The sequence below is a fragment of the Caretta caretta genome, chromosome 5 (assembly GCF_965140235.1).
Source record: "Caretta caretta isolate rCarCar2 chromosome 5, rCarCar1.hap1, whole genome shotgun sequence".
NCBI lineage: Eukaryota > Metazoa > Chordata > Testudines > Cheloniidae > Caretta > Caretta caretta.
Window position 1 is genome coordinate 102,805,957 of NC_134210.1, and position 24,247 is coordinate 102,830,203.

The 24,247-nt window shown below is 42.6% G+C and overlaps 1 protein-coding gene across 2 annotated transcripts; it reads left to right on the top strand.

Annotated features, from left to right (window-relative positions):
- The first annotated feature begins 184 nt into the window (after positions 1-184).
- On the top strand, positions 185-24,032 carry VLDLR (very low density lipoprotein receptor). 2 transcript variants are annotated; one of them, XM_048849655.2, is made up of 19 exons: positions 185-308; positions 8,535-8,654; positions 11,550-11,672; positions 12,810-12,932; positions 14,187-14,558; positions 14,733-14,855; positions 14,948-15,070; positions 15,571-15,690; positions 15,773-15,898; positions 16,490-16,661; positions 17,117-17,341; positions 17,636-17,754; positions 18,410-18,549; positions 18,929-19,070; positions 19,461-19,607; positions 21,049-21,138; positions 21,713-21,790; positions 22,349-22,521; positions 23,404-24,032. In XM_048849655.2, exons 1-19 carry the CDS (start codon positions 230-232, stop codon positions 23,437-23,439), a joined length of 2,631 nt encoding a protein of 876 aa, XP_048705612.1. In that variant the 5' UTR covers positions 185-229; the 3' UTR covers positions 23,440-24,032. The 2 variants fall into 2 exon arrangements, with proteins under 2 accessions (XP_048705612.1, XP_048705613.1); XM_048849656.2 differs by lacking the exon at positions 21,049-21,138.
- Positions 24,033-24,247: the final 215 nt, after the last annotated feature.

Below are 24,247 nucleotides of genomic sequence, written 5' to 3' on the forward strand. Positions count from 1 at the left end.
AGGAGCTGGGCGGTTCGTATAAGAGCGTCGTGGGGACACCCTCCCCCTTGTGCATGTCTCCGGCTCGCTGCTCCCCACCAGCCCGGGCCAGCGCGCGCGCTTCCCACTCTCTCCTGCCGGAGCCGCCTTCCCTGCAGGCGGCCGGGCAAGGTGCCGAAAACCGGGAAGCTCCCCTCGCTCCACCTCCGCGGAGGCTGCTAACTTGTGCGCGCAGCAGCTGGTGCACACGATGGGCACGTCCTCGCTCCGGGGGCTCTGGCTCCTGGCGGCGCTCTGCTGGCTGCTGGGCGAGCGCGGCGCTGTGCGCGGTGAGTAGCGATGGTGGGGCTCGGGGCGCTTTTATTGGGTGTCCCTCTTCCCTCCCCGCCTCCCTTGTGTGCCTCGGCCCGGGGGGTGGGGGAGGGAGAAGGAAGGGGGGGGGACCGTGCTGTTGAATTGACACTGAGCCCGTTTTCACGTGAGGCACCTCTTCGGGGATTTAGTTCCCTTCCCCACCCCCGGCGCGTGCCGGGGGATCACGCCTTCAGTCCACCCGCATGCAGGTTACTGGGCTGCTGCCTCCAGAGGGTCCTAGCGGAGGAGAGCAGGGCGCGCGAGCGCTCTCAGGCAGGCTCGTGACCCGCTGTGGGGGGGCCCACGCAGGGAAAGAGGAGTGGTGGAGGAGCTGCTCCTCCTCCATAACTCAGTAGCCGAGTAACAAGCACACGGATCTGGTCGCTCCTGAGCGTGCAGGGCATGGGGAAAGCCGGAGCCCTGTGGCCTAAAGACCTAGGCAGAGGACCAGTTTAGGGAGGGGATTATCCCTCCCTCTCCCCCTACGTGGGAGAGGACTGGTTCCCTGTCAAACCTGGGCCTGCCAGCAGGGGACTGCCCCACTTTCGGTGAATCAGTGGTAGGTGGGCCCCAATCCTTATGGCTTGATTAGCTTGCTTGCTGAACAATAGGCGTTGAGGAAATGACAAAGTCTTGTAAGAGCCCATTACAGGATTTTACTCTATTTACACTCCCTGCAAGAAGCATGGCAGGGTTCATAGTACTCATCACCCAATAACTGGGGCCAATTATACTTTGATAATTACTCCTTACTCCAGCTGTAGGATGATTGGGTGTGAGGAAAGAGGCTGAATGGATTGCATAATGGGGGGCTGGGGAAGAGCGGTGTGTGCGCTTATGAACTGGCTAATATAGCCACATACTGAATGGGTATCTCCCAGGTGGTGTCTGGTTGTTCCTGTGCTACTCGAGTAGCTAGTGACACTGGCCCCAGCTCAGGCCAGCTGCAGTTTCTAATTTTGTGTAAATGCTCTTTTGGCTGGCATTGTGGGGGCGGGGGTGAACTTTGAGTTTAAAGTCACAAACTCGGGCTATGTCGGTGAGCCTCTCCTCTCTCTTAAACACACACACAACCACTCTTCTGCCTATAGCTGCTAAACCTCATATGCTAGTTGCCTAAACCAAAAAAGCAAACATTTTCTTGACTTTAGCAAAGCTTTTGACACGGTCTCCCACAGTATTCTTGTCAGCAAGTTAAGGAAGTATGGGCTGGATGAATGCACTACAAGGTGGGTAGAAAGCTGGCTAGATTGTCGGGCTCAACGGGTAGTGATCAATGGCTCCATGTCTAGTTGGCAGCCGGTATCAAGTGGAGTGCCCCCAAGGGTCGGTCCTGGGGCCGGTTTTGTTCAATATCTTCATAAATGATCTGGAGGATGGTGTGGATTGCACTCTCAGCAAATTTGCGGATGATACTAAACTGGGAGGAGTGGTAGATACGCTGGAGGGGAGGGATAGGATACAGAAGGACCTAGACAAATTGGAGGATTGGGCCAAAAGAAATCTGAGGTTCAATAAGGATAAGTGCAGGGTCCTGCACTTAGGACGGAAGAACCCAATGCACAGCTACAGACTAGGGACTGAATGGCTAGGCAGCAGTTCTGCGGAAAAGGACCTAGGGGTGACAGTGGATGAGAAGCTGGATATGAGTCAGCAGTGTGCCCTTGTTGCCAAGAAGGCCAATGGCATTTTGGGATGTATAAGTAGGGGCATAGCGAGCAGATCGAGGGACGTGATTGTTCCCCTCTATTCGACATTGGTGAGGCCTCATCTGGAGTACTGTGTCCAGTTTTGGGCCCCACACTTCAAGAAGGATGTGGATAAATTGGAGAGAGTCCAGCGAAGGGCAACAAAAATGATTAGGGGTCTGGAACACATGAGTTATGAGGAGAGGCTGAGGGAGCTGGGATTGTTTAGCCTGCAGAAGAGAAGAATGAGGGGGGATTTGATAGCTGCTTTCAACTACCTGAAAGGGGGTTCCAAAGAGGATGGCTCTAGACTGTTCTCAATGGTATCAGATGACAGAACGAGGAGTAATGGTCTCAAGCTGCAGTGGGGGAGGTTTAGATTGGATATTAGGAAAAACTTTTTCACTAAGAGGGTGGTGAAACACTGGAATGCGTTACCTAGGGAGGTGGTAGAATCTCCTTCCTTAGAGGTTTTTAAGGTCAGGCTTGACAAAGCCCTGGCTGGGATGATTTAACTGGGAATTGGTCCTGCTTCAAGCAGGGGGTTGGACTAGATGACCTTCTGGGGTCCCTTCCAACCCTTATATTCTATGATTCTGTGATTCATTTGCAATGACACCTTAGCGATTAGTCAGCCAACTAGATATCCAGTCAAGATGCTAACAACCATCAATTAGGGTTCCCCTGACTTGCATTTGTTGTCTGGAAATGTACTAGCTGCTGCATGTACTAGCTAACTTGAGAGATTTTTAGGATCAGGAAAGGGTGGGTTAGTGGGGGGAGAAGACATTTTAGAAAATGCCACTCGTCACTCTTATCAGAGGCCTTGCTGACACTGGCGGTAGCTATTCCTTCTTTCAGAAAATGGGCATAGTCATCACTTCCAAGCTGATCTCCTTAGTCAGTATCAGCACTTGGGACAACACTCAAGCTCCTTGCCAAAGAGAAAACATGAAGTATCTAGAACTGCTCCCAGGGATAAAGGGAAGAGCATATAATATTCCCTCCCACATATACAAAGTGGAAAGAAACAATGCTCATTACTAATCTTGAGTGGTGTAACAGTGATATCACTGTTACAAAGCATGACCTTAACAAAAGCACTGAGCCCCTCTGCTCACAGCAGGCTCCCAATTGGGTGGGGAGGGGACTTGGGGGAGGTCTGTTTCCCCTACAGAAAGGGGAGTGCCTGACCATCACGAGGATACTCAATATTGTAACTGAGGAAGACTTCTGCTCCATGTGGGCCTCCTAAATGCTGCAGCAACGGTTTCTAGAACCTGCTTCCCACCCAGGGTCCTCTTGCTTGCCCACTGTGCAGACAGTAAAGGGGCTTAGCTATGTAAAACTACAACCGAAGTGGCTTAGGCTGAAACCAACTGAAGCAATTTGATAAGAACTGCCCTGAAGGGGATTACCCATTACTTTTTTTAAAGCCTACTTTGATAGGTCCCCAATTCTGGTTCTTACTGTAATCAGGTTATTTGGCCCTCATAACTGTCACTTCTAAGAACAGACTCTTTTCTTCCAGAGTGGTACATGACAGTCCTCAGGGAAGACAAACTAGACTCCTGCTTGAGCTTCCTCCACAGCATTTTGCGATATGTACTGCAAAGTGGTGTCAGCACGTTCTTTTATATATGACCACTACAGCAATATCTCAGCCTCAGATGAAATTAGCTTTGCTTTTCCAAAATCTCTGAAAAATTGAACATCTTGGTCATACAGCCCCTTAAATAGGAACAGAGGCAGCAATTTGCCCAGAACAACATATGCTGCTAATTTACTGTTTGTGAAACTAGTAATACATGCACTCTGAGAGGAAGTATAGGACTAGACTGATTTCTAATAGGTACATGGTGCAAGTAAGTCTTCCTTTCCTGCTTTGTAAGGAACAGACAAATCAACAGTAACCTTTCTCCTTGAGCTTCCTGCTACAAGGATGTAGATTTGTGGGAATGTGGTTGATATAGACATACTGTATGAATAACCCTTAAGGTTAAAAGAAAAAAGGAGTACTTGTGTAGCTCACGAAAGCTTAGGCACAAATTTGTTAGTCTCTAAGGTACCACAAGTACTCCTTTTTTCTTTTTGCAGATACAGACTAACATGGCTGCTACTCTGAAACCTTAAGGTAAAGGGGCTCATGCATCCAGATTTGGAGTATGATCTGTAATATCTAAGTACTTAAAACACTAAAGATGTGATCTTGCCCTTTCATACCTATGTCCCAATATAATCAGCAACTTCTGCTTCTAGGTTACAGTTGCTAGCCAACTACTTGTAGCACTTTGCAGAACCCATTCTCAAAGTACTAGGCAAACTCTCTGCATTAGATAGCAGTATCTAGTATGTAACAAATCCAGGGTGGAGGAAGAAATACAAGGTAAAAGGATTGTCACACTGGGACAGTGGCAGAGCTAAGGACAAGTAGTTCTGTCTAAAGACCAAAATGCAGACACTGGTGCTTAACTTGACTGCTCCTCTGGGGGTGCAGGCCATTCCTATTCTTGTTCTACACCAAAATGACTAGATTAAGTTGTTCAGAGTGTAGCTGGTTCAGAGCCCTAATGCTGGAAGTCTCTTGGAACAAAACATTTCCTAAAAATAGTAAAGATTAACTACTAACTTACTACTACAGACTGGTAGTACTATTGCTTAAATGATGAACTTACAACCCTGAACTTAATCACTATTGCTGCAGTGATTAAGTTCAGGGTTGTAAGTTCATCATTTAAGCAATAGTACTACCAAACTGATATATCAAGTGATTAAATTTCCTCTGGAATTAAATGCTGAAATGCAGACTTATGTAGAATAATGCAGATGTCACAAGAGTTGTTGCATCAGCAACTAGGCATGCTTTCTGAATGTGGTATTTAAAACTTGCTGTTAAGCTTTTTTTCTTGAATGATCCCCATTTTGGCATGGGAATGACTGTTCCCAAAACACTATGGAACTCTCATGCTAGATTAGAGACCTGTCATGATCTTCATCTGCCCCAAACAATAGCATGTTTGCCTCTGACTAACTTCTCTCTCTACTCCAAAGTGATTAACGCTTAAGATATTGAGAATCAAGACTGAAATATCAAATATAAAATATCAAACTAAAATTAAAGATTAACACTGCAGTAGCTAGAAAGCAGCTTCATAGTTTGTATACTTCTGGCAGGAAATGAATATCCTATTATTGAGATTTAACTAGTCACTCCACTTCTAAAACTGTCTTGCAATCTTTCTAAACTTCTTTGGGAGTGAGCATCCTTAATCTTTGAATCACTGTCTCATGTGAGTTTAGGCCAGGCCTAAGTCTTGGCACATAGGTATTTTACATTGCAGGAAGAAAGTCTGACATCACTAGGGCTTTTGCCTGCACAGCTTAAGTGTGGTAATAACGGCATAAGAGCCTTTGGCCATTATAGCTGATACCAGTTCTCCCTAGCAAAACAAGCTATGTCAACAAAAGGACCTCTTTTCCCCTCTCTACATTAAAGGCTTGCCAGTATTGCTACACTGCCATAACAAAGTGTAAACAAGGCATAAGTGCAAGGAAACTGTACATCAGTGAGACTCAAAACATCCTATGTAAACAAGCAATAGTGAAGAAATAAGATATTCCTCAAATGAAGTTTAAGCCTGGATCAGGCCATTCTTAGTTTTCAAAATCTGAAATCTCTGTTAGGAATGCTGTGCAATAATTAAGTACCTACAATCCCTAACAAAACAAGACTGCTGGCAGTGGACTCCACCTAAGCATCTGAAAACTTGCTTTAAAGATCACATTTGACTGACCAAAGTGATAGTGTTGACTTCTAGACTGTTTGTTGCCTTAATTTATGATGGAATAAGTCAACTGTGCAAAACTCATAATTCCAGGCAGGGCAATCTAAGTGAGTAAAAGATCCTTCATCACCCACCATTCTCATGGTGAAGAACAGACTGTATGGCTGAACTTCTGCACACATGCAAGGCTGGAGTAGATAATCATAGCAAAAGATCTGCCTGTTCAGTTCAGTTTAATTGGTATTTTACTACTGTAACACTCCTGTAAAATGAGATGTCCTGACAGATCTAGTCAAACACTAATCTAGTTTCATCTGCTTGTCAGATGTTGAAACTCTGAAAGACAACTTGCATACAAAACTTGAAATACAATGGCTTCTTAATGTAGGCTGGCATTGGGCAGCACAGCATGTATTGACAACATTAGTTTTCTGCAGGGAGATTGCACTTGCCCTCACCCAATTTGTTCTGCCAGTACTTCTGGGACCACCTGGTGGCAAGTTGATGGCCATCCAGTGTTATGCAGTGGACTTACTCTAAGTCAGCAAGTTGACTGTACTCTTATGGTATAATTGAAGAGACTTGGTATGCTGGCTTGCATTTTCTGCTTACTAAAGTAGATTACAAACAACAAATGGTGAGCTTTTTTGAAAAAGCTAAAAATAGATGCCTTCTAACTTTTTCTTGGCATCAGGGCAACTTATCAAATGATGCAACAAACAAGAGAAGCAGGAGTCTTGCATCATGCTATAGTCACTTCTCTAGACCTTAAGACATAAATGTAATGCATGTAAGCACATGAGACAAACCTTGTGCTTGTGCAACTGCTCAAGAGACAGCTGTTGTACTGAAGTGGATACTGATTTGATATCCATGTCTGTATGGCATGATGTGAACCTCCTATGAGGAATAGGGTCATTCAGCTTCACTAGAACAAGTTGTATTGGGAAAACATACTTATGAAACATGTACAGAAAGCTGTAGCTGATTCCAGCTTGCAAATGGAATACATATCTGTAACAGATATCCATGATAACAAATACCATAACAGAGCTGTAAACATTTGTACCCATCTTTCTCTAAAGCAAACACTTGGCAAACAATTCTAGTGCAGAAAATAAAACTAATGGTGTCTTACTCTGACTTTTGAAGTATTGCCTTCAAATGGATTGACAAACTACAAGCTTCTAACTAAAACAAACCCAAAAATTAGGGAAACAAAGGAAATCTAACAAACTGAGCTGCCCATGTACAGACAAGGTCTGCATGAGGCACAACACTTATTTTGAACTCTTAATGATTAAAACTTAAGAGTGCTGTAACTTAGTACTAAGACCATATATCCCCTCCCCACCCTAAGCATTGAGTATTCTTGGGGGAGAAGGACTTGCACCTATTCCTTAGTCATCAACACATGCTAAAACTGAACTTGATGCTGGGGTGCTGTCCACCTAGTAAGGATGTGGTCATGTAAACTTCATGTAACTTATCAGGATCTGGTAAAGAAGCTCACCTCTCAAACTGGTAACATTATCTCTTTCACTAAAGCCTCATGGGATTGTCTATGAATTGCCACAGCTGTCAGTCTCATTGCAAGGGCAAATGTGTTGTGTTGGAAACAGTGTCTATTTTTGCCATAGAGTGAGGTAACATGAGATACTGGCATGGAGAACATAACTGTATGTGACCAGTCCTTGAAACTTCCTAGGCTTAGTGGATTTCAACCCACTAAATTTGACTCTACCAAACAGTCTGATTAATAAATATTGTCCAGAACTGTCAAATGAACTCTTGTATAGCTCAGTGATAGTGAGACACTCTTGCATTTGAGGTCAGAGCAGGCAATCTTTCCCACACTAACTGATTTTGCTTCTGAGTAGAAAAGGCATATGAAGAGGCTTTCTTCCATCTGAGTAAAACACACAGGCTCTACTAAAGAAGTATCTTGTATCTAAAATCCCTGAAACAAGTATTGTCTTGCAAACTGCAAGACAATGACTGCAGTCCTTTAGCATCTGCACCATTCTAAGTCTCTGGCCTTTTGGCAACTGTCAGGAAACTTCTCCACTAAATTCCTGGTTCAAATGTGGTGTCAATAACCCAGTCTTGTGACACTTCACTGGCCTGAAATATGACTACAGCAACAGACACAAATGATGATGCACTATTAGTGATCAAAGCCAGTGGCTCTCAAACTTCAGTCTAGTGTGCCACTTTCAGGTAGCTGTCTTGCATACTTCTAAGTTTACCTCCTTTAAGCTACTTGCTTACAAAATCAGACTTAATACAAAAGTGTCACAGCACACTATTACTGACAAATTGCTTGCTTTTTTACCATTTAGTTATAAAAAGTCAATTGGAATATGAATATTGTACTTTTCAGTGTATAGCATGTATATAGAGAAGTAGAAACAAGTCATTGTCTGTGTGGAAATTTTAGTTTGTACAACTTTGTGCTTTTATGTAGCCTGTTGTAAAATCAAATATCTAGATGAGTTGATATGCCCCTGAGAGTACTCGGGTCTCCTGGGGGTATGTGTACCCTTGGTTGAGAACCACTGATCTAAGCTAATGAACATCTAAGCATTCTTATTGACATCGCAGCCTTTGTGAAACAAGGGATTCAGTTCTTGTCCCACTGTCCTGATCAAAAGCTTCTAGTGCTAACCTGACACATCAGTAAAATGTAGCTATAGTAGCTTGACTAAACTGACTTTCTTAATCCCAGGTGCAAGAGCAAAATGTGAAGAATCTCAATTCCAGTGTAGTAATGGACGCTGTATAACTCTCTTATGGAAGTGTGATGGAGATGAAGACTGTTCTGATGGCAGTGATGAGAGCTCCTGTGGTAAGCCCTTGTGCAACTGCAAAGTGTTCCTTGAGTAAACCCTCCATTGGAGGGGCATAACAAAGCATAGCTTAGGAGAAGAGTTCCACTAATACCAATATCTAGCTAGTGGTGAGTGAGCCAGGCAGAGGGAGGCAGTAGAGTCAACAGGCTCAAACCAAGGTTTTATAGGATATCCAAATCTAATGGCATCTCAGTCATGTTCAAGAATTGTGTATTCTCTCTCAGGTGTAGCTTTAAAGCTTGCATTCAGGCTTCTGCAAGACTGAGTCCAGGCAGCTATAGTACCCTTCTAGCTGAACCTCAGAGCAACCTGTTCTGTCTAGTCAAAGTTGATTGACCCCTCCCATGGCTATAAAGACCTCACTTAAGATGTGCTCAAATTTTGACACTAAAGCTGTCGGTCTCTGATATGACTAAAACTGAACTACCTACCTAGATGGTTGGATAGCTAAAATATCAATACCCAAAGTAGCCTCATGGGGCACCCAATGAAGTACCTTTAGGGATACCCCTCTTTCCAAATATGCTCTGACTGCCGTAATGTTCCATAGCTTTTGCTTTGTCCAGGACAATCTAATTAGAGGAAAAGGGTTGTAAAAGGAAACTGACAAGAACTACTCAGCTTCCTTCTGTCCTGAGCTCCTTACAGCTGCTGCCTGTGCAGTCCTATACCATTTGGTCACCAATCCCTTGACACCCATGGAGCTGAAAAGGGGGAGAACTAGCTAGAATGCTGTGTTCCTTGCTTTCTCCTGCCGTGTCCCTCTGAACTATCTACATAGTTCTATTTAAAACCAGTTTACCACTGCAGTGCAACTCTGCCTTCAAGAATCTGTTAACTCAGTTGGATTTAGTTTCTAAAATCATAACAGATTAATATTAATCAGTGAAGTAATCATTATGAATTACAGCCTCCATTTCCTTCCCCTAGCAAATCAGGTAGTATTAAATTCCCCTGGTATCCAATTTCCACCATGTCTAATCATATGTTGGCTAATCACTAAATACAATGCTTGCATTTGTTACAGGGCTGAATTGAATTTCCTGTGCAAAAGAGGAACACTCTAATCTATTGCAGATTTAGCTCCTCAAATGCAAGAGTTGACAGTTTAAGTCTCAGAGCACCACATTAGGGGAAATTTAATTTCATCTACCAGCAAACATGTAACCTACAGTGGCTATACATCCCTGCTACACCTACTGTTTTTCAGCAGACATCTTGGTCAGATTATTCTTAATGTCAGTAGTACCATATCTCACTTGAAACAAATATGAATGACCGATTGCAACTCCCTTCACCTTCCCCATACCTTTGAATATCAGGTCTCTCATTTAAAGTAACATCTTCACTAACAAACTAGACTTCTCTTGCAGGGCTGAGGCTGTCCTCTTAAAAGTAAAGTTGAAGTACAAAAGAGCCTTTCATTACTAAGTACTTAGTAGCTTGGTTGGCAAGTGACTTTTATATACTGTGTTAAACTAATTCAGAGGTGAAAACAACTCTAATTCAGTCAGACTTTATTGAAGTCCCTCTTGTGTGCAACTTAAAATTCTTGCCTGTTACTATTTCAACCTAATCTAGACTCTAAAATTTGGACTTAAATCTAAGATGTCCACTCCCATAAATATAAAGGGAAGTGTAAACCCCTTTAAAATCCCTCCTCGCAAGAGGGAAAACTCCTCACCTGTAAAGGTTTAAGAAGCTAAAGGTAACCTTGCTGGCACCTGACCAAAATGACCAATGAGGAGACAAGATACTTTCAAAAGCTGGGAGGAGGGAGAGAAACAAAGGGTCTCTGTCTATATGCTGCTTTTGTCAGGGATAGAACAGGAATGGAGTCTTAGAACTTTTAGTAAGCTAGCTAGGTATGCATTAGATTATGATTTCTTTAAATGGCTGAGAAAAGAATTGTGCTGAATAGAATAACTATTTCTGTCTGTCTTTTTTGTAACTCAAGGTTTTGCCTAGAGGGATTCTCTATTTTGAATCTAATTTCCCTGTAAGGTATCTACCATCCTGACTTTACAGAGGGGATTTCTTTACTTCTATTTACTCCTATTTCTATTAAGTCATCTTGTAAGAAAACTGAATGCTTTTTCATTGTTCTCAGATCCAAGGGTTTGGATCTGTGGTCACCTATGCAAATTGGTGTGGCTTTTTACCATACCTTGTCCAGGAAGTAGGGTGCAAGGTTTTGGGAAGTATTTGGGGGGGGAAAGACGTTCCAAATGGCTCTTCCCCAGTAACCAGTATCTGTTTGGTGGTAGCAGCCAATCCAAGGACAAAGGGTGGAATATTTTTGTACCTTGGGGAAGTTTTGACCTAAGCTGGTAAAGATAAGGTTAGGAGGTTTTCATGTAGGTCCCCACATCTGAACCCTAGCCTTCAGAGTGGGGAAGGAACCTTGACATCCACTGATCAACTCAAAACTTATGAATTGTTGGCCACAAATATTGGCAAGATTGCTGTATGTGTGCATTATAATCTTACAGATGCAAGACATCTGCTTATACCCAAGCTTACTCTAATAGCTTGGACTCTTTGAAAAGACCACTTGCTTTGCATCCAACATACTCCAATTACTAGTGCTTTATAAAGCAGCTTTGCAGGGAGGAGTGAAGATAATGCTGAGTGGCAATTCTTTGAAAGATGTAAAAGCCATAATATCTCACCACTTATAGCTGAAGTATATATTGGTACAATTCTCCAGAAGTTCACTCTGTAACACAGGAGTTAAGTAGCCTAAACATCTATTAGGTTTGCAGTAAAACAGTTGTTGCATCTAAAGACTCAGGTTCTTGATCCTCCTAGGAGATTAGCTGTTAAAATATAATTGTACTTCTTGCAAGATCTAGTTTGCAGTTAAACATACTGGGACTCTTTCTTCACAGTGAAGACGACCTGCACTGAATCTGACTTTGTGTGCAACAGTGGTCAGTGTGTCCCTAACAGGTGGCAGTGTGACGGGGACCCAGACTGTGAAGATGGATCTGATGAAAGCCCTGAACTGTGCCGTGAGTGAGCCTATCATTGTGCTGACAATCAAATTAAAATAATCTGAGCAGGAAACTGAAATCTCTCAACCAAAAACTGTCTATCTTTTAGCATGTCATCATAACTCTAGGTTTAAAGCTAGCATCTTATTATAAGCAATCAGTTGCATATACCTGCTACTTGAGCTCTTCTCCCGTACCCCCCCAATTTACCCTTGACTTCAGGCTAGTACAGTATTGTCAGCCTCTTTGCAAGCCCCTTCAAAGAATTAGTCTTCAGAGTTACAGATATCTCATCAGGAACAGGGGGAAAAACTTCAGTGTCCGATCAATTAATGTAGCTGCATAAAGCCCCCTGTAAACTACCTCTCTGTAATCCTAGCCAGACTTATGGGCTATTAAAGCTGCTCAAGATTTCCTCTTATGTGGAAATATAACAGGGATATCCGTAATAGAATGTGTGAAGATGTTTGAGCATGTCCTGGAATTGCCTTGTCCTCCTGCCCTTGGTGCATTCTGTAGACTCTAACTTCATTATGGGAACCAGAGTAGAGAACCTTGACTCAGTTTCTAGCCCTCTTGATTGTGAATACAGCCCTCTAAAGGGTACCACATGGCCCTGGCTGCACCTGAAAGTCAGTTCATGTACCCATTGCTACAGTATTAATGAAGGGAAAGTCTGAGGGAAAAATTTCAAACACTTGCATGCGACTGCACATGCAGACTTAACTGCCTTCTTAACTAACTTAACGCTACCCTCTCGCACCTCCCCTGAGAATGAAACAGTAACTCTAAAATAACTACATGTGCCATACAGATAGACATCAGAAATACCTTATGAATTATGTTGATGGTAACCTCTAATTCCATAGCCCAGATAAAACCATTCTTCCTCTCCTAGAAAGATGTGAAGCCCTTCTCAGAATGACCATTTCTAATGGTCAAAGTATTAGAACTGACTCTACAGTTGTCATTGTCCATGACAAGTGAAATGTAGTCCACTTACTGCAGCTTTACACTTTCACAGAAAAGCAATATCTGGATTTAAGCACTTGTCTGAATCCTAAACTGCTTTCAGTAGAATCTTTAAAACCTAAACTCTAGACCTCCTAAGTAGCTCTTGAAACTGACCTCTCTCCCCAATCCACTCCTCAATAGACATGAGAACATGCCGGGTAAATGAAATCAGCTGTGGTCCTCGATCAACTCAGTGTATCCCTCTGTCCTGGAAATGTGATGGTGAAAATGACTGTGACAGTGGTGAAGATGAAGAGAACTGTGGTAAGGGAAGAAACAAATGGTAGCCTCTGTAGCTTTTTTCCCAAATGTACTTGGCCTGAAGATGAACTAGCTGTGTAGGGTAGCCAACTGGTGCTCTTAGAACTAGAACTTCTGTAAACTTAACTGGAGTGTCTGATTGTAGTCACATCATACAATCAAACTCTGCTCTTCCCAGTCCTGTTCAGTTGAACTTGCTATAAGTGATTTTAAAACTTGTTCTGTTTATATGGTCAGTACTACACTTGTAAGTGCTACTATGGGTCTAATATCAGACCCATTTAAAAGGCTAAAATAAATGCCTCTAAGCAAGGACACTGCCTCCCTAATGTGAAATCTGGTAGTTAGGTACTCCAACTATAATTCAGATTCTCTGCAGTGGCTAAGTAGTAACCCATTCTCTCTCCAAATGCATACACTCCAAGCAATGGAATGCATTAGCAATGATTGCTTTAATAGCTCTCAAGACTCAAAGCAAAAACTTCTTGAGCTATCCTAACTATTATACAGTTCACTGGAGAGCAAAACTAAATGTAATTTGCTTAGTGGTGATCCACTCGTACTGTAATACTCACATGGCAGTCCCCTGTCATTTGGACTTCATAAATCTGCTGTTCTGTAAAGCCATCTGCTAAGAGGCTTTAGCTGCTACACTAACAAATTCCCCCTAAACATGTACTAAAAGGGCTCTATCCCTAGATTTAGACAGCAGCTTATTTTCTTAACATAGATGTCACCAAAGATGATACTAAAATCTAGCTTTCCCTTAGACTGTACTTTCAAAGGAAGTGTGCAGAGCAGAACTTCCTACTCTCTTCCCCACTGCCCTCCAGTCACATGTTCAAGAACCAACCCACATGTCATGCTGGCATCACTGAATGCCTCTTCAACCCAACAAAATGCACAGAGGATCTGCAAGTGCCAGAAGCTCACTTTCTAAAACAAAAGTCCTCTGAGTTGATACTGTAAGTGTCTCTACTCTGAAGCTGGGCATAGTGTCTAAATCTTAAAGGTTTATATAGGTGTACATTAATAGAATTCCTAAATATGGGACACAAACCTAACAGAATACCAATAGTTTTAATGACTGCAGTGGCTGACTGGAATTTCTGAAGTAAATACTTGCATAAGTGACCTTCACCACTACCCCTTTGTAGAATAACTTGAGTTAGGTCAACAAAGTTAAGAACCTGCTGTAGATGGTGTAGACATAGGTCTAAAATCCTGACACTAATTGAACTCCCTCTCTATTACCAGGCAATATAACTTGTAGCCCAGCAGAGTTCACTTGCTCCAGCGGGCAATGCATCTCCAAAAACTTTGTCTGTAATGGCCAAGATGACTGCAGTGATGGTACTGATGAACTGGACTGCACACCACCTACTTGTGGAGCACATGAATTTCAATGTAAAAGTTCTAGCTGTATCCCTATTAGCTGGGTATGTGATGATGATGCAGACTGTTCAGACCAGTCAGATGAATCTCTAGAGCAATGTGGCCGCCAGCCTGCGCATCCTGTGAAGTGTTTTCCTAGTGAAGTACAATGTGGCTCAGGAGAATGTATTCACAAGAAGTGGTGGTGTGATGGAGACTCAGACTGCAAGGATGGAAGTGATGAAACAAACTGCCGTAAGTAATTGTTGTTGTACGGTCCCTTTTAACAGGGACTGTACAATTCCAACTCATTACCTCTTCCCTAGTTCAGTCACTGGCTCTTCCAAAACATCTTAAGGCTTTGATTACTTCTATAACTTAGTCTCCAAGACCTTCAGGGTTCTAACTCTGCAGCACTTCTCTCTTCAGCTTCCCGGACTTGTAGACCAGACCAGTTCAAATGTGAAGATGGGAATTGTATCCACGGTAGCAGGCAATGCAATGGTGTAAGAGACTGTCTAGATGGAACTGATGAAGTAAACTGTAAAAATGGTAAATACAGAACTAAATGATGAAACTCTTGTTTATAACAGGGCTTTCTAGACTTTTATCTAATGGCCCTTTCCCTCCCATTATCTTGACAGTCAATCAGTGCTCTGGACCTGGCAAATTCAAGTGCAGAAGTGGGGAATGCATAGACATCAGCAAAGTGTGTAATCAGCAGCAAGACTGCCAGGACTGGAGTGATGAACCCCTCAAGGAATGCAGTAAGTGAGCCACCTACTTGGAATGTCACTCACAGGCTTGAGATTAACCGAGTCTTGTCTGCAAGAATCAGAGTGCAAATGCCTTTAGTAAGTAACTCTCCATGGTTGGGAGACTCTAGTTAAAGACTAAAAGATTGTTCTTTAGTTAGAACTGCACAGTGACTGGCCTACATCTAACAACTGAATTGACTAGTGTGCTGCTTTATGCTTAGTCATGAACCAGGCTGCAGATAACTGTAAAACATAGTACAGAAACGCTAGCTCCAAATAGCACTGAGCTTCTCTTAGCTGAAATCTGCAGTTAGCTCACTCGATATACTTGCAGAACTAGCTACATGTCCACATAAGCACCAACATGCCCTATAGGACTCTTAAGTGTCTGCAAAGGGAATCTTGGCCATACTTGAATTTCTGGTATAATCTACCTTAGATAGGCATGCACTGCCTGAGATTTCAGTTAAGTTGCCACAACTGTTTCTGGGTCTCTAACTCTATTCCAGACTTGAATGAATGCCTGGTGAACAATGGTGGATGCTCTCATATCTGCAGAGACCTAGTTATTGGGTATGAATGTGACTGCCCAGCTGGGTTTGAACTGATAAACAGGAAAACATGTGGAGGCAAGTACCACTACCATCCTGACACCTAAATGAGGTAGTTGTCTTGTTCTTGTTTCAAGACTAACTTTACAGTCTGTCTTAGATATTGATGAATGCCAGAATCCTGGGATCTGCAGTCAAATCTGTATTAACTTAAAAGGAGGCTACAAATGTGAATGTAGCCATGGCTATCAAATGGATCTAGCTACTGGAGTGTGCAAGGCAGTAGGTAAGTACAACTAGCATACTCAATTTATCAAGAGCCCAAAAGCATTAGAAATATAAGAAAAGATTACCTCTAAAGAGGCTGACAAAGGTACACCAGAGTTGCTGCACCTGGCTGGTGGTCTACAGTACATTGGCTCCCCATAGCAAATACACTAAAGGGCCAATTAAACTCTACCTAACAAATTGGGTTCAAGGATTTGCTAAATCCACCTCTGCTATTAAGAGCACAGAGGCTGAAGACCTCACGGCAACAAGTCATTTGTACTGTCATTCTCTCTTTCAGAGGCATTTAATTGAGCACAGTACTTTTTTTTTTTTTTAATCCTTCAGTAATCTTGAATATTGAAGACACTGGGGGCAGTCTTTCATGTTGAGCTATAAACTGCAGGAGAGGTCCCTCTAAGCACTTAATGCATAGGAGCCAATGGAGGCTGAAGCTTGTAAGATCTACTAATATCTCTGCATGTGGTGGCCGCTAGACTCCTGTTCTAACACTGTACTCAAAGCTTCTAAATGTCTGGGATGACACTGGCATACTAAGAATGACTTGGTTCAACCTAGAACTGCAAGTAACTTCTAAATCCTCTTTCAGGAAAAGAACCATGTCTGATTTTCACTAATCGTCGGGACATCAGGAAGATTGGCCTGGAAAGGAAAGAATACCTCCAACTAGTAGAGCAGCTAAGAAACACTGTAGCTCTAGATGCTGACATTGCTGAGCATAAACTCTTTTGGGCTGACTTCAGCCAAAAAGCAATTTTCAGGTAAACCTACCTGCTTCAAACTTTCATCCTAAGTGTTTGTCCTCCCTGAAGTTGTAGCTCTTTAGCCAGTCACTGTCTGACTTAAGTCAGACAAGCATTCTCTCCTGTCTACAGCTCAAATTTCTCTAGAATTCCTAACTTCAGTAACCATAGCCTTGAAGTCAAACACCTGTGCAGTGGGATACTCTTACTCAAAGCTGTGCATGTACTCTACTGAAGTTGGAGTTGCAGCCGAAGTATGAGCACATTCTGAGGTCAACTGTTCTGACCTTTTGAACAAAGGGCAGCAAACAACTTAAGTCTAGTTTAAAAACATCTTTCAATTTCAAGGCTAGCTGCAGAATTCTTGTGTTCATGATTTGAAGTAATTATACCTCTAGACAGCTGTTGGCTTAACTGGCACATCTCTAGTGTGCACTGGTTGAAACTAAATTTTATCCCTTTTTCTCTTCCAGTGCCTCACTTGATAGTCGTGACAAGGTGGGCAAACACTTAAAAATCATAAGCAATGTACACAGTCCTGCAGCAATTGCTGTTGACTGGGTCTATAAGAACATCTACTGGACTGATTCAGCTTTAAAGAGTATCTCAGTGGCTAGCCTTGATGGTGCCAAAAGAAAGATCCTGTTTAATACAGACCTAAGAGAGCCCGCCTCCATAGCCGTGGATCCTCTCTCTGGGTGAGCATTACACTGTACAACCAACTAATGCCAAGTCCTCTTGGTACTATACTAACCTAGATTTGTAAGCAAACTACAAAACAGTAAGCTGAAAGCTGTTGATCACCATTTGAAGGTGACAAGTTGAGCCAAGCATACTCCAGTGTGCTCAGTCTTCTATCAAGCCATAGTGTGTGGATCAGTTCCAGGCCTTCCTGTAGCTATAATACATACAAGCTAGTATTGCTGCTTACATGTTAAAGTATATTACAATATAGCTAAACTGCAGATGCCTAATGACTTGTTTCTTTACAGCTTTATGTACTGGTCTGACTGGGGTGAACCAGCCAAAATAGAAAAGGCAGGAATGAATGGACTTGGTAGACAGCAGCTGGTGACAACAGAGATCCAGTGGCCTAATGGAATTGCACTAGGTATTTCATGTTATTACAAAATTAACTTCAGAATGCCTTTCAGAAATACTGAAGTCACTAGCTCTTTAAGAAGGAATCTCAGTTTGCAAGTCAAGATTCCCTGGAAAACTTGTGGAAGTTCACATTAACATGGTAACAATGAGAAGGCATTGAACACTAGGACACAGCCATGGCTTCTAGGCACTATGCATTCAAACTTCTTCAAAGTCTAAAATGACCAGCTTTGGTCAAAGCATTGGCAGTCATTTCAAGTGTCCTCCCCATTAATGACAGTTTGCTTGTAGCTTGACCCATAGCAGATGCTGTCAGATAAAAGGCTACACCATTCATGAGGTAGCCCCAATGCATGGATTATCATTGATAAACACTTGCCCTAATCATAAGGCTACACTCTTCACCCAGGGAACATCAATCCAGGTAGTACTGTGGTGATGCAGCTGCCTTCTAATATGTAAATTAGTACCTCTTTTTCTTCATGCGAGGAAACTACTAGTGGAAGCCAAGTGCACATGCACTCTAGATGGCATTCATCAGCACTTACTAAACCAAAGTTAAGTATCCACACACCCAAGGCAATATCGGTGGTGAAGTTTTCCAGGTAACACATGCTTGTGATCAGATTCAATGTACTAAAATGCAACTTCTTTCCTTCTAGATCTTATAAAAAGCCGCCTTTACTGGCTTGATTCAAAGCTACATATGCTGTCCAGTGTGGATCTGAATGGCCAGGATCGTAGGATTGTGTTAAAATCTCACGAATTTCTTGCTCATCCTCTTGCTCTAACAATATTTGAGGTAAGAATAAGTATCCAAGCATCCAGTAGGGAGCTGACTGTAGGCTCCCTTTGGAGTGGCAGGGTACAGCAAGAGTCTAATAAATGAGACTGCAGAAAAGCTACTGCAAGGGGATTACTGTAGCCTCTCTACTGAGGCAGAGTAGCAAATACAAAACTGAATATATTCCACACTAAGGCTAGCTATAAGTTCAATGATTTCATGTTGCCTCAGCAATAATGTGAGTCATTCTAATCTAGCTGAACTGCATCAATACTTCAGAGTACTTGCACTCACTAAATTGAATTTACCATGCACAGGGGACAACTAAACCATCCCTGGTAATGGACAAACCAAACTGGTCCCAACCATAATAGGATGCAATAACTTTATCTCCTAGGACCGTGTCTACTGGATTGATGGAGAGAATGAAGCAGTCTATGGTGCCAATAAATTTACAGGATCTGAATTGGCTACACTAGTGAACAACCTCAACAATGCTCAGGATATCATTGTGTATCACGAGCTTGTTCAACCCACAGGTAACAGATCTAAACTGTGGCAATGTTAGACTTTCATACTATGAACCTCTGCCTTGCTGCTATTAAATCAGGTAGGTACTGAAGCCTAGAAAATCCCCCTCTAGGGGAGTGAGGTGGAAGAGCTCCAATCTGGCCAAAAAGCACACTAAGCAGAACCAGCACTACAGAGGTGGTGGTGCAGGTGGGCAGTCCAGGCTGCTACTTCTGCTCCAAGGTCCCCTGTAAAGAGCAAAGCTGTATATTGTGCTGCTGCATGGCTTGATTTCCATGGCCTAGAAACCATCCTGTCCTGTATGGACAGGCAGTATATCCTCTGCCATGTAACAACACTAAACAATTGTCTGCCAGACTAAAGCACTGGTCTACTTTAAATTTGACTTGTGTCAACAGGCAAGAACTGGTGTGATGAGACCATGAAGAATGGTGGCTGTGAGTATCTGTGCCTGCCTGCTCCTCAGATAAACGAACACTCTCCAAAGTATGCCTGCGCATGTCCTACTGGATACAACCTACAAGATGATGGCCTAAGGTGTAAAGGTATAGTGACAACGCTGAAATTACTGTAGAGGGGTACCTAATAAGGGACTCTTGTGCAATCAAGACTCAGACAGTAATGGTCTCCCCTGACAGTGGATTTAAGGCTCCACTGTTGCTACATGATTAGCATTTATTTGGGGACTTAAACTGTGGCATTCGAACAAAATGCAAACTCTTGCAATGACTGTATTACCTGCAAGTCTGTGCCTGGCTTTTGCATATTCATCACCATATACTATGATCAGACCTTGTGCATTCCATCAGAGTGGGGGGAGCTGACTGAGCTACTAGATAGCTGGCTCTTTTTTAGAGCCTTCCACACATCTTGCCTAACTCAGTGGTTCTCCATATTTCCAGTCTACTGTACCCCCTTCAAGAGTCTTCTTGCATACTGCATATTTCACCTCACTTAAACTACTTGCTTACAAAATCAGATATAAAAAGACATGCATCGCTGCACACTATTACAAAATTGCTTTTTTCTTGTCTGTATAAAATTGTAGTTAGTACTGACTTCACTAGTGCTTTGTGTGGCCTGTAAAACTAGGCAACTATCTAGATGAGTTGATATACCCCTGGGGGTATGCAGAGGCCTTCCAGGGAGTACATGTACTTCTGGTTGAGAATCACTAGCTTAACTTGTAACTCCTCTAACTAATCAAACATTAATGGGTACAGGCTTTGGGGGAGGTCCTAGCATTTTTAACTGGAGGATTCATTTATGCTTCAGACAACAGCAGGTAAGTGCTAAAGTAGAATAGGTTCGTACTCTGTTAGCTAACAATCTCCTGCTCAGTTAGTCTAACTCATCGAATAACCCTCAGACTGCAGTTACATGGCAGGCAAAGCTATTGTACAGTAATTCCTGTAGGTGCTCCTTAAATGGCCAGAGGAACCTGAACTAGTTCAAGTACACTGTATACAATGTGTACATTGCTACTTAGTGTGACATTCTGCTAAAGTTCATGATCAGCACTCCAAAAACTCATCCCTGTATGACTCCTGATTTCTGAAGTAATCAGAGGAGTGAGCAAAACCTCTAAATGTCCTGTCAAACACAGTGGCTACCTAGCTTACATTTTACAGCTTTGGATAACTACCAGCAACACCAGAAATCTGGCTGACTTGTTTCAAAGCTTTCTTTTCAGTGAAAATTGATGGATCCTAAAATCTAGGAGTATTAAACTTCTGCTGCAAGCTGTCTGCTTCTAAAACTGTCTGTCCATACTTCCCAAAGCATCAGATTTGAGTGCAAAAAAACCCTAGCAGCTGAGACCAACTTCCTAGCAGAGTAAACCTATCAATCCTCAGTCAAGATCTTGTCTAGTAAAATCTAAAAGCTGCATGACCATTCTACCATCTGCTAAGCACTCACAACCACCACTTAATGGCAAGCTGTTTCAGAACTTCAGGATTAACTGCGTTCTTGATTTATAACCAGTTTCAGGTACTGGAACTACTGTGGCTTACATTGAGACAAAAGATACCAGCACAACAGAAAAACCGCCAACTGTTGGACCAGTTCCTGGAGGTATTGGTCCCAATAACTCACTTTCAATCATGCATTACAATGACTGAGCAGGTACACAAACTGGTCTCAGACAGCTAGCACAAACATGCTAAACCTGTGCATGCAATCAGGAAACATGTTGGTCAGCCTTCACATCACTCAAATGGCAAGTGAGACTGTTAAAGCTAGTTCTAGCATGTCCTCTTATGATGTCCCAGCATCTCATGTTGGACATGCAAGTTACCAGCGAGACCTTTTTTCCTAGGAAATCCAAATTCATGCAACTGCAGAAAGTGGAAGAGTACTTAGTGGGCTACAATCTCCAGAACAGTGCTTCTCAAGCTATCTGTGGGGGACTAGCAATTTTTCCAACATGGGCACAGACTGGCAGCTGATGGCTCACAGACCAGCACCAGTCCCTGGACCACCACTTTGAGTAGTACTGCTCTAGAATGCATTCTTTACTTCACTCACTGAACCAGGAGTCTAGACGAGGGGACTCTTAGCTATGGTCTGAGGAAGCTGGTAGCCTTGGACTAAATTCTGCCAGCCTAGCAGTAAATAATACATGAGATTGTATGTGTTCCTCTTCCAGGACATAATTTCAGCAGTGCAGTGTCGGAAGTCAGTTCTGACAAAGGCACTTCAGCTGCCTGGGCTATTCTTCCTCTGGGTAAGTATACTTGGGTGCAGTCTCTACTTAAGACTTTAAGTAGCTGGGTATAACTCAAGGCCATTCCAAAGGATTGACCATCTGGGGGGGAAACATCCATCAAAATAGATGGTGTCAAAAGCAGAACATGACCTTCTGTGATGTCAATGCTAGTGGCAATGTCAGTTTTAAGAGTTTCAAAACTAGGCACTAAGCCCATCTACAACAACTCCCTGTTCCTGACATCCCATACAAAAGGGGACCATGCACTTGTAAAGACTTAATCATTAAAGTCTTGAGCATTATCACTTAATCTGCTGCTATCCTATTTAGTAGTCCTAAAACAGTCATTGCATGGTAACATGCCTTATAGTAGGGTGAGGATGCAACTAGAACAAATATAGCAACACAAGCCTGTTCTAAAAATTCCATTGAGGGGAAAACTAGCTTCTGGCTGGCAATGGCTTGCACCCATAGACAGAACTAAAACTTGATTGCCCCAGGACTGGTTTGGCTTGGCTCACTAGAAATCATTCTAGCTGGATGTCGACAAATCATGATTTGTCTCCTTTATTGCAGTATTACTGGCACTGGCAGCAGCAGCAGGTGGCTACTTCATGTGGCGTAACTGGCAACACAAGAATATGAAAAGCATGAATTTTGACAATCCTGTCTACTTGAAAACCACTGAAGAAGACCTCACTATTGATATTGGGAGACACAGCAGTTCAGTAGGACACACTTACCCTGCAGTAAGTACAGATATGTGGCTTCTAAATGAGTCAAAATAGCAGCTGGAGATCACATTCTGTAGTCTCAAATTGCCAAAGATTGACTTGGTTCGCTCCTGACAAACTTGGCCAACCTTCCTATAACACAGTTGGCAGGCATGATCTCCACTTTAGACCTGACAGCCTCCTTCCTATACTTCAGTAGGAGACCAAAGGAAGACCCATAGCCAGAGCATTGGGCTGAACGTGGCAAAAAATAATTCCACAGCAGTTATGATATACTACTTTTTAGGCAGCCGAGACCAGGGTTGCCAGCATGGCAGGCAGCATGTAGAATTCCTGGGAGATACTTGGTACATAGAGCTGTAAGGCATTGGGCTTTCCTCTCAAGTGAGCCTTGAGAAAGCTAAGACTGCAGCAGGGATGTTTGCCATACATTTGAATGGCTTACCAACAAGTTAGTTACTATAAGCAGGGGTCCCTCTACAATGTCCCTTTTACCAATATTAATTGGCAGGTGAAGTGAGGCCAGTGCCCTACATATTTTGGGAGGGTAGGTGATTCTAGCATGTCTAGTGGCTCTAGCAACATGCAGAGCTGCAAGCCTGGATTCATCACTTCAGCTACCAAGAATACACTCAACACTAGACTTAAAGCTATTTATAACTAAAGTGCAATATGCTTTAGATGTCAGACTTAAAGCAATGTTTTATGTTGTAATGTAGCTCTAGCTTGCCTTTTTCCAAAGATAAACCTAAAATTAAATCTTGCAAAGATACAAATTGTCTGTCTCTAGACAGGACAGATCTTGCAAATGATGTGAGCAGACTCTTGCACAGTATGAGTAGACTTGTCTTACAACCCAAGACTTGCTTTTAACACACATTTGCTCCTTCCATACAGATATCTGTTGTAAGCACAGATGATGATCTAGCTTGAATACCCTAGTTGGCAATCTACTTATGCTCTACACTCTTTGGGATGGTAACAGGCAAGTAGCTGAAGATTCTTCCAAGATGGAAGAAATGAAGAAACCTTCTGAATGTGTGGAGCAAGCTTGTGTAAATATCTTATACAAATTACCAGAACTCTGTAAATATCTGTCCACAAATCCGCTTTTGATGGTTACTAGTTATCTGTAACCCTTGAATTTGTCAGTACTACCACTGACCAACTATTTAAAGCACTTTCCATAGAAAGCCATATTCCAGGAACAACTTGTGCTGTAGTGTATCACCTGTACATATTTGTATAGGCCACTTGTAAATATTCCTGAACAATCACTATTAAGCACTTTGAAATATTTCAGATGTAAATTATTGTAAACTCTTTTTTCAATGGTTGGGTCAATGGCAATAGGAGAAAACGGGTTATTCAGATAAATTGCCAAAAATTTGTAAACATAAGTAATTTTGTATGTGAATTGTGAATCTTTCCTGCCTGTGCCACCTTAAGGCTGTACAGAGGATGAATGCTCTTTATCAAAACCACTGTAAAGTTAAATGCTAAAATTAAAACAAAGTGACTCGTCATATTCAGTGAACCTTATTATACATACTGGAATTAAAGCAGTATCTTGGTCTCAGCTAGATAAGTCACTTAAATCTTGGCCCCTTTCCTTGTGAGCCTAAAGCAGGGGTGGGCAAACTTTTTTTTTTGGCCCAAGGGCCATATCAGAGTGTAGAACTTTATGGAGGGTTGGGTAGGGAAGGCTGTGCCTCCCCAACCAGCCTGGCCACTACCCCCT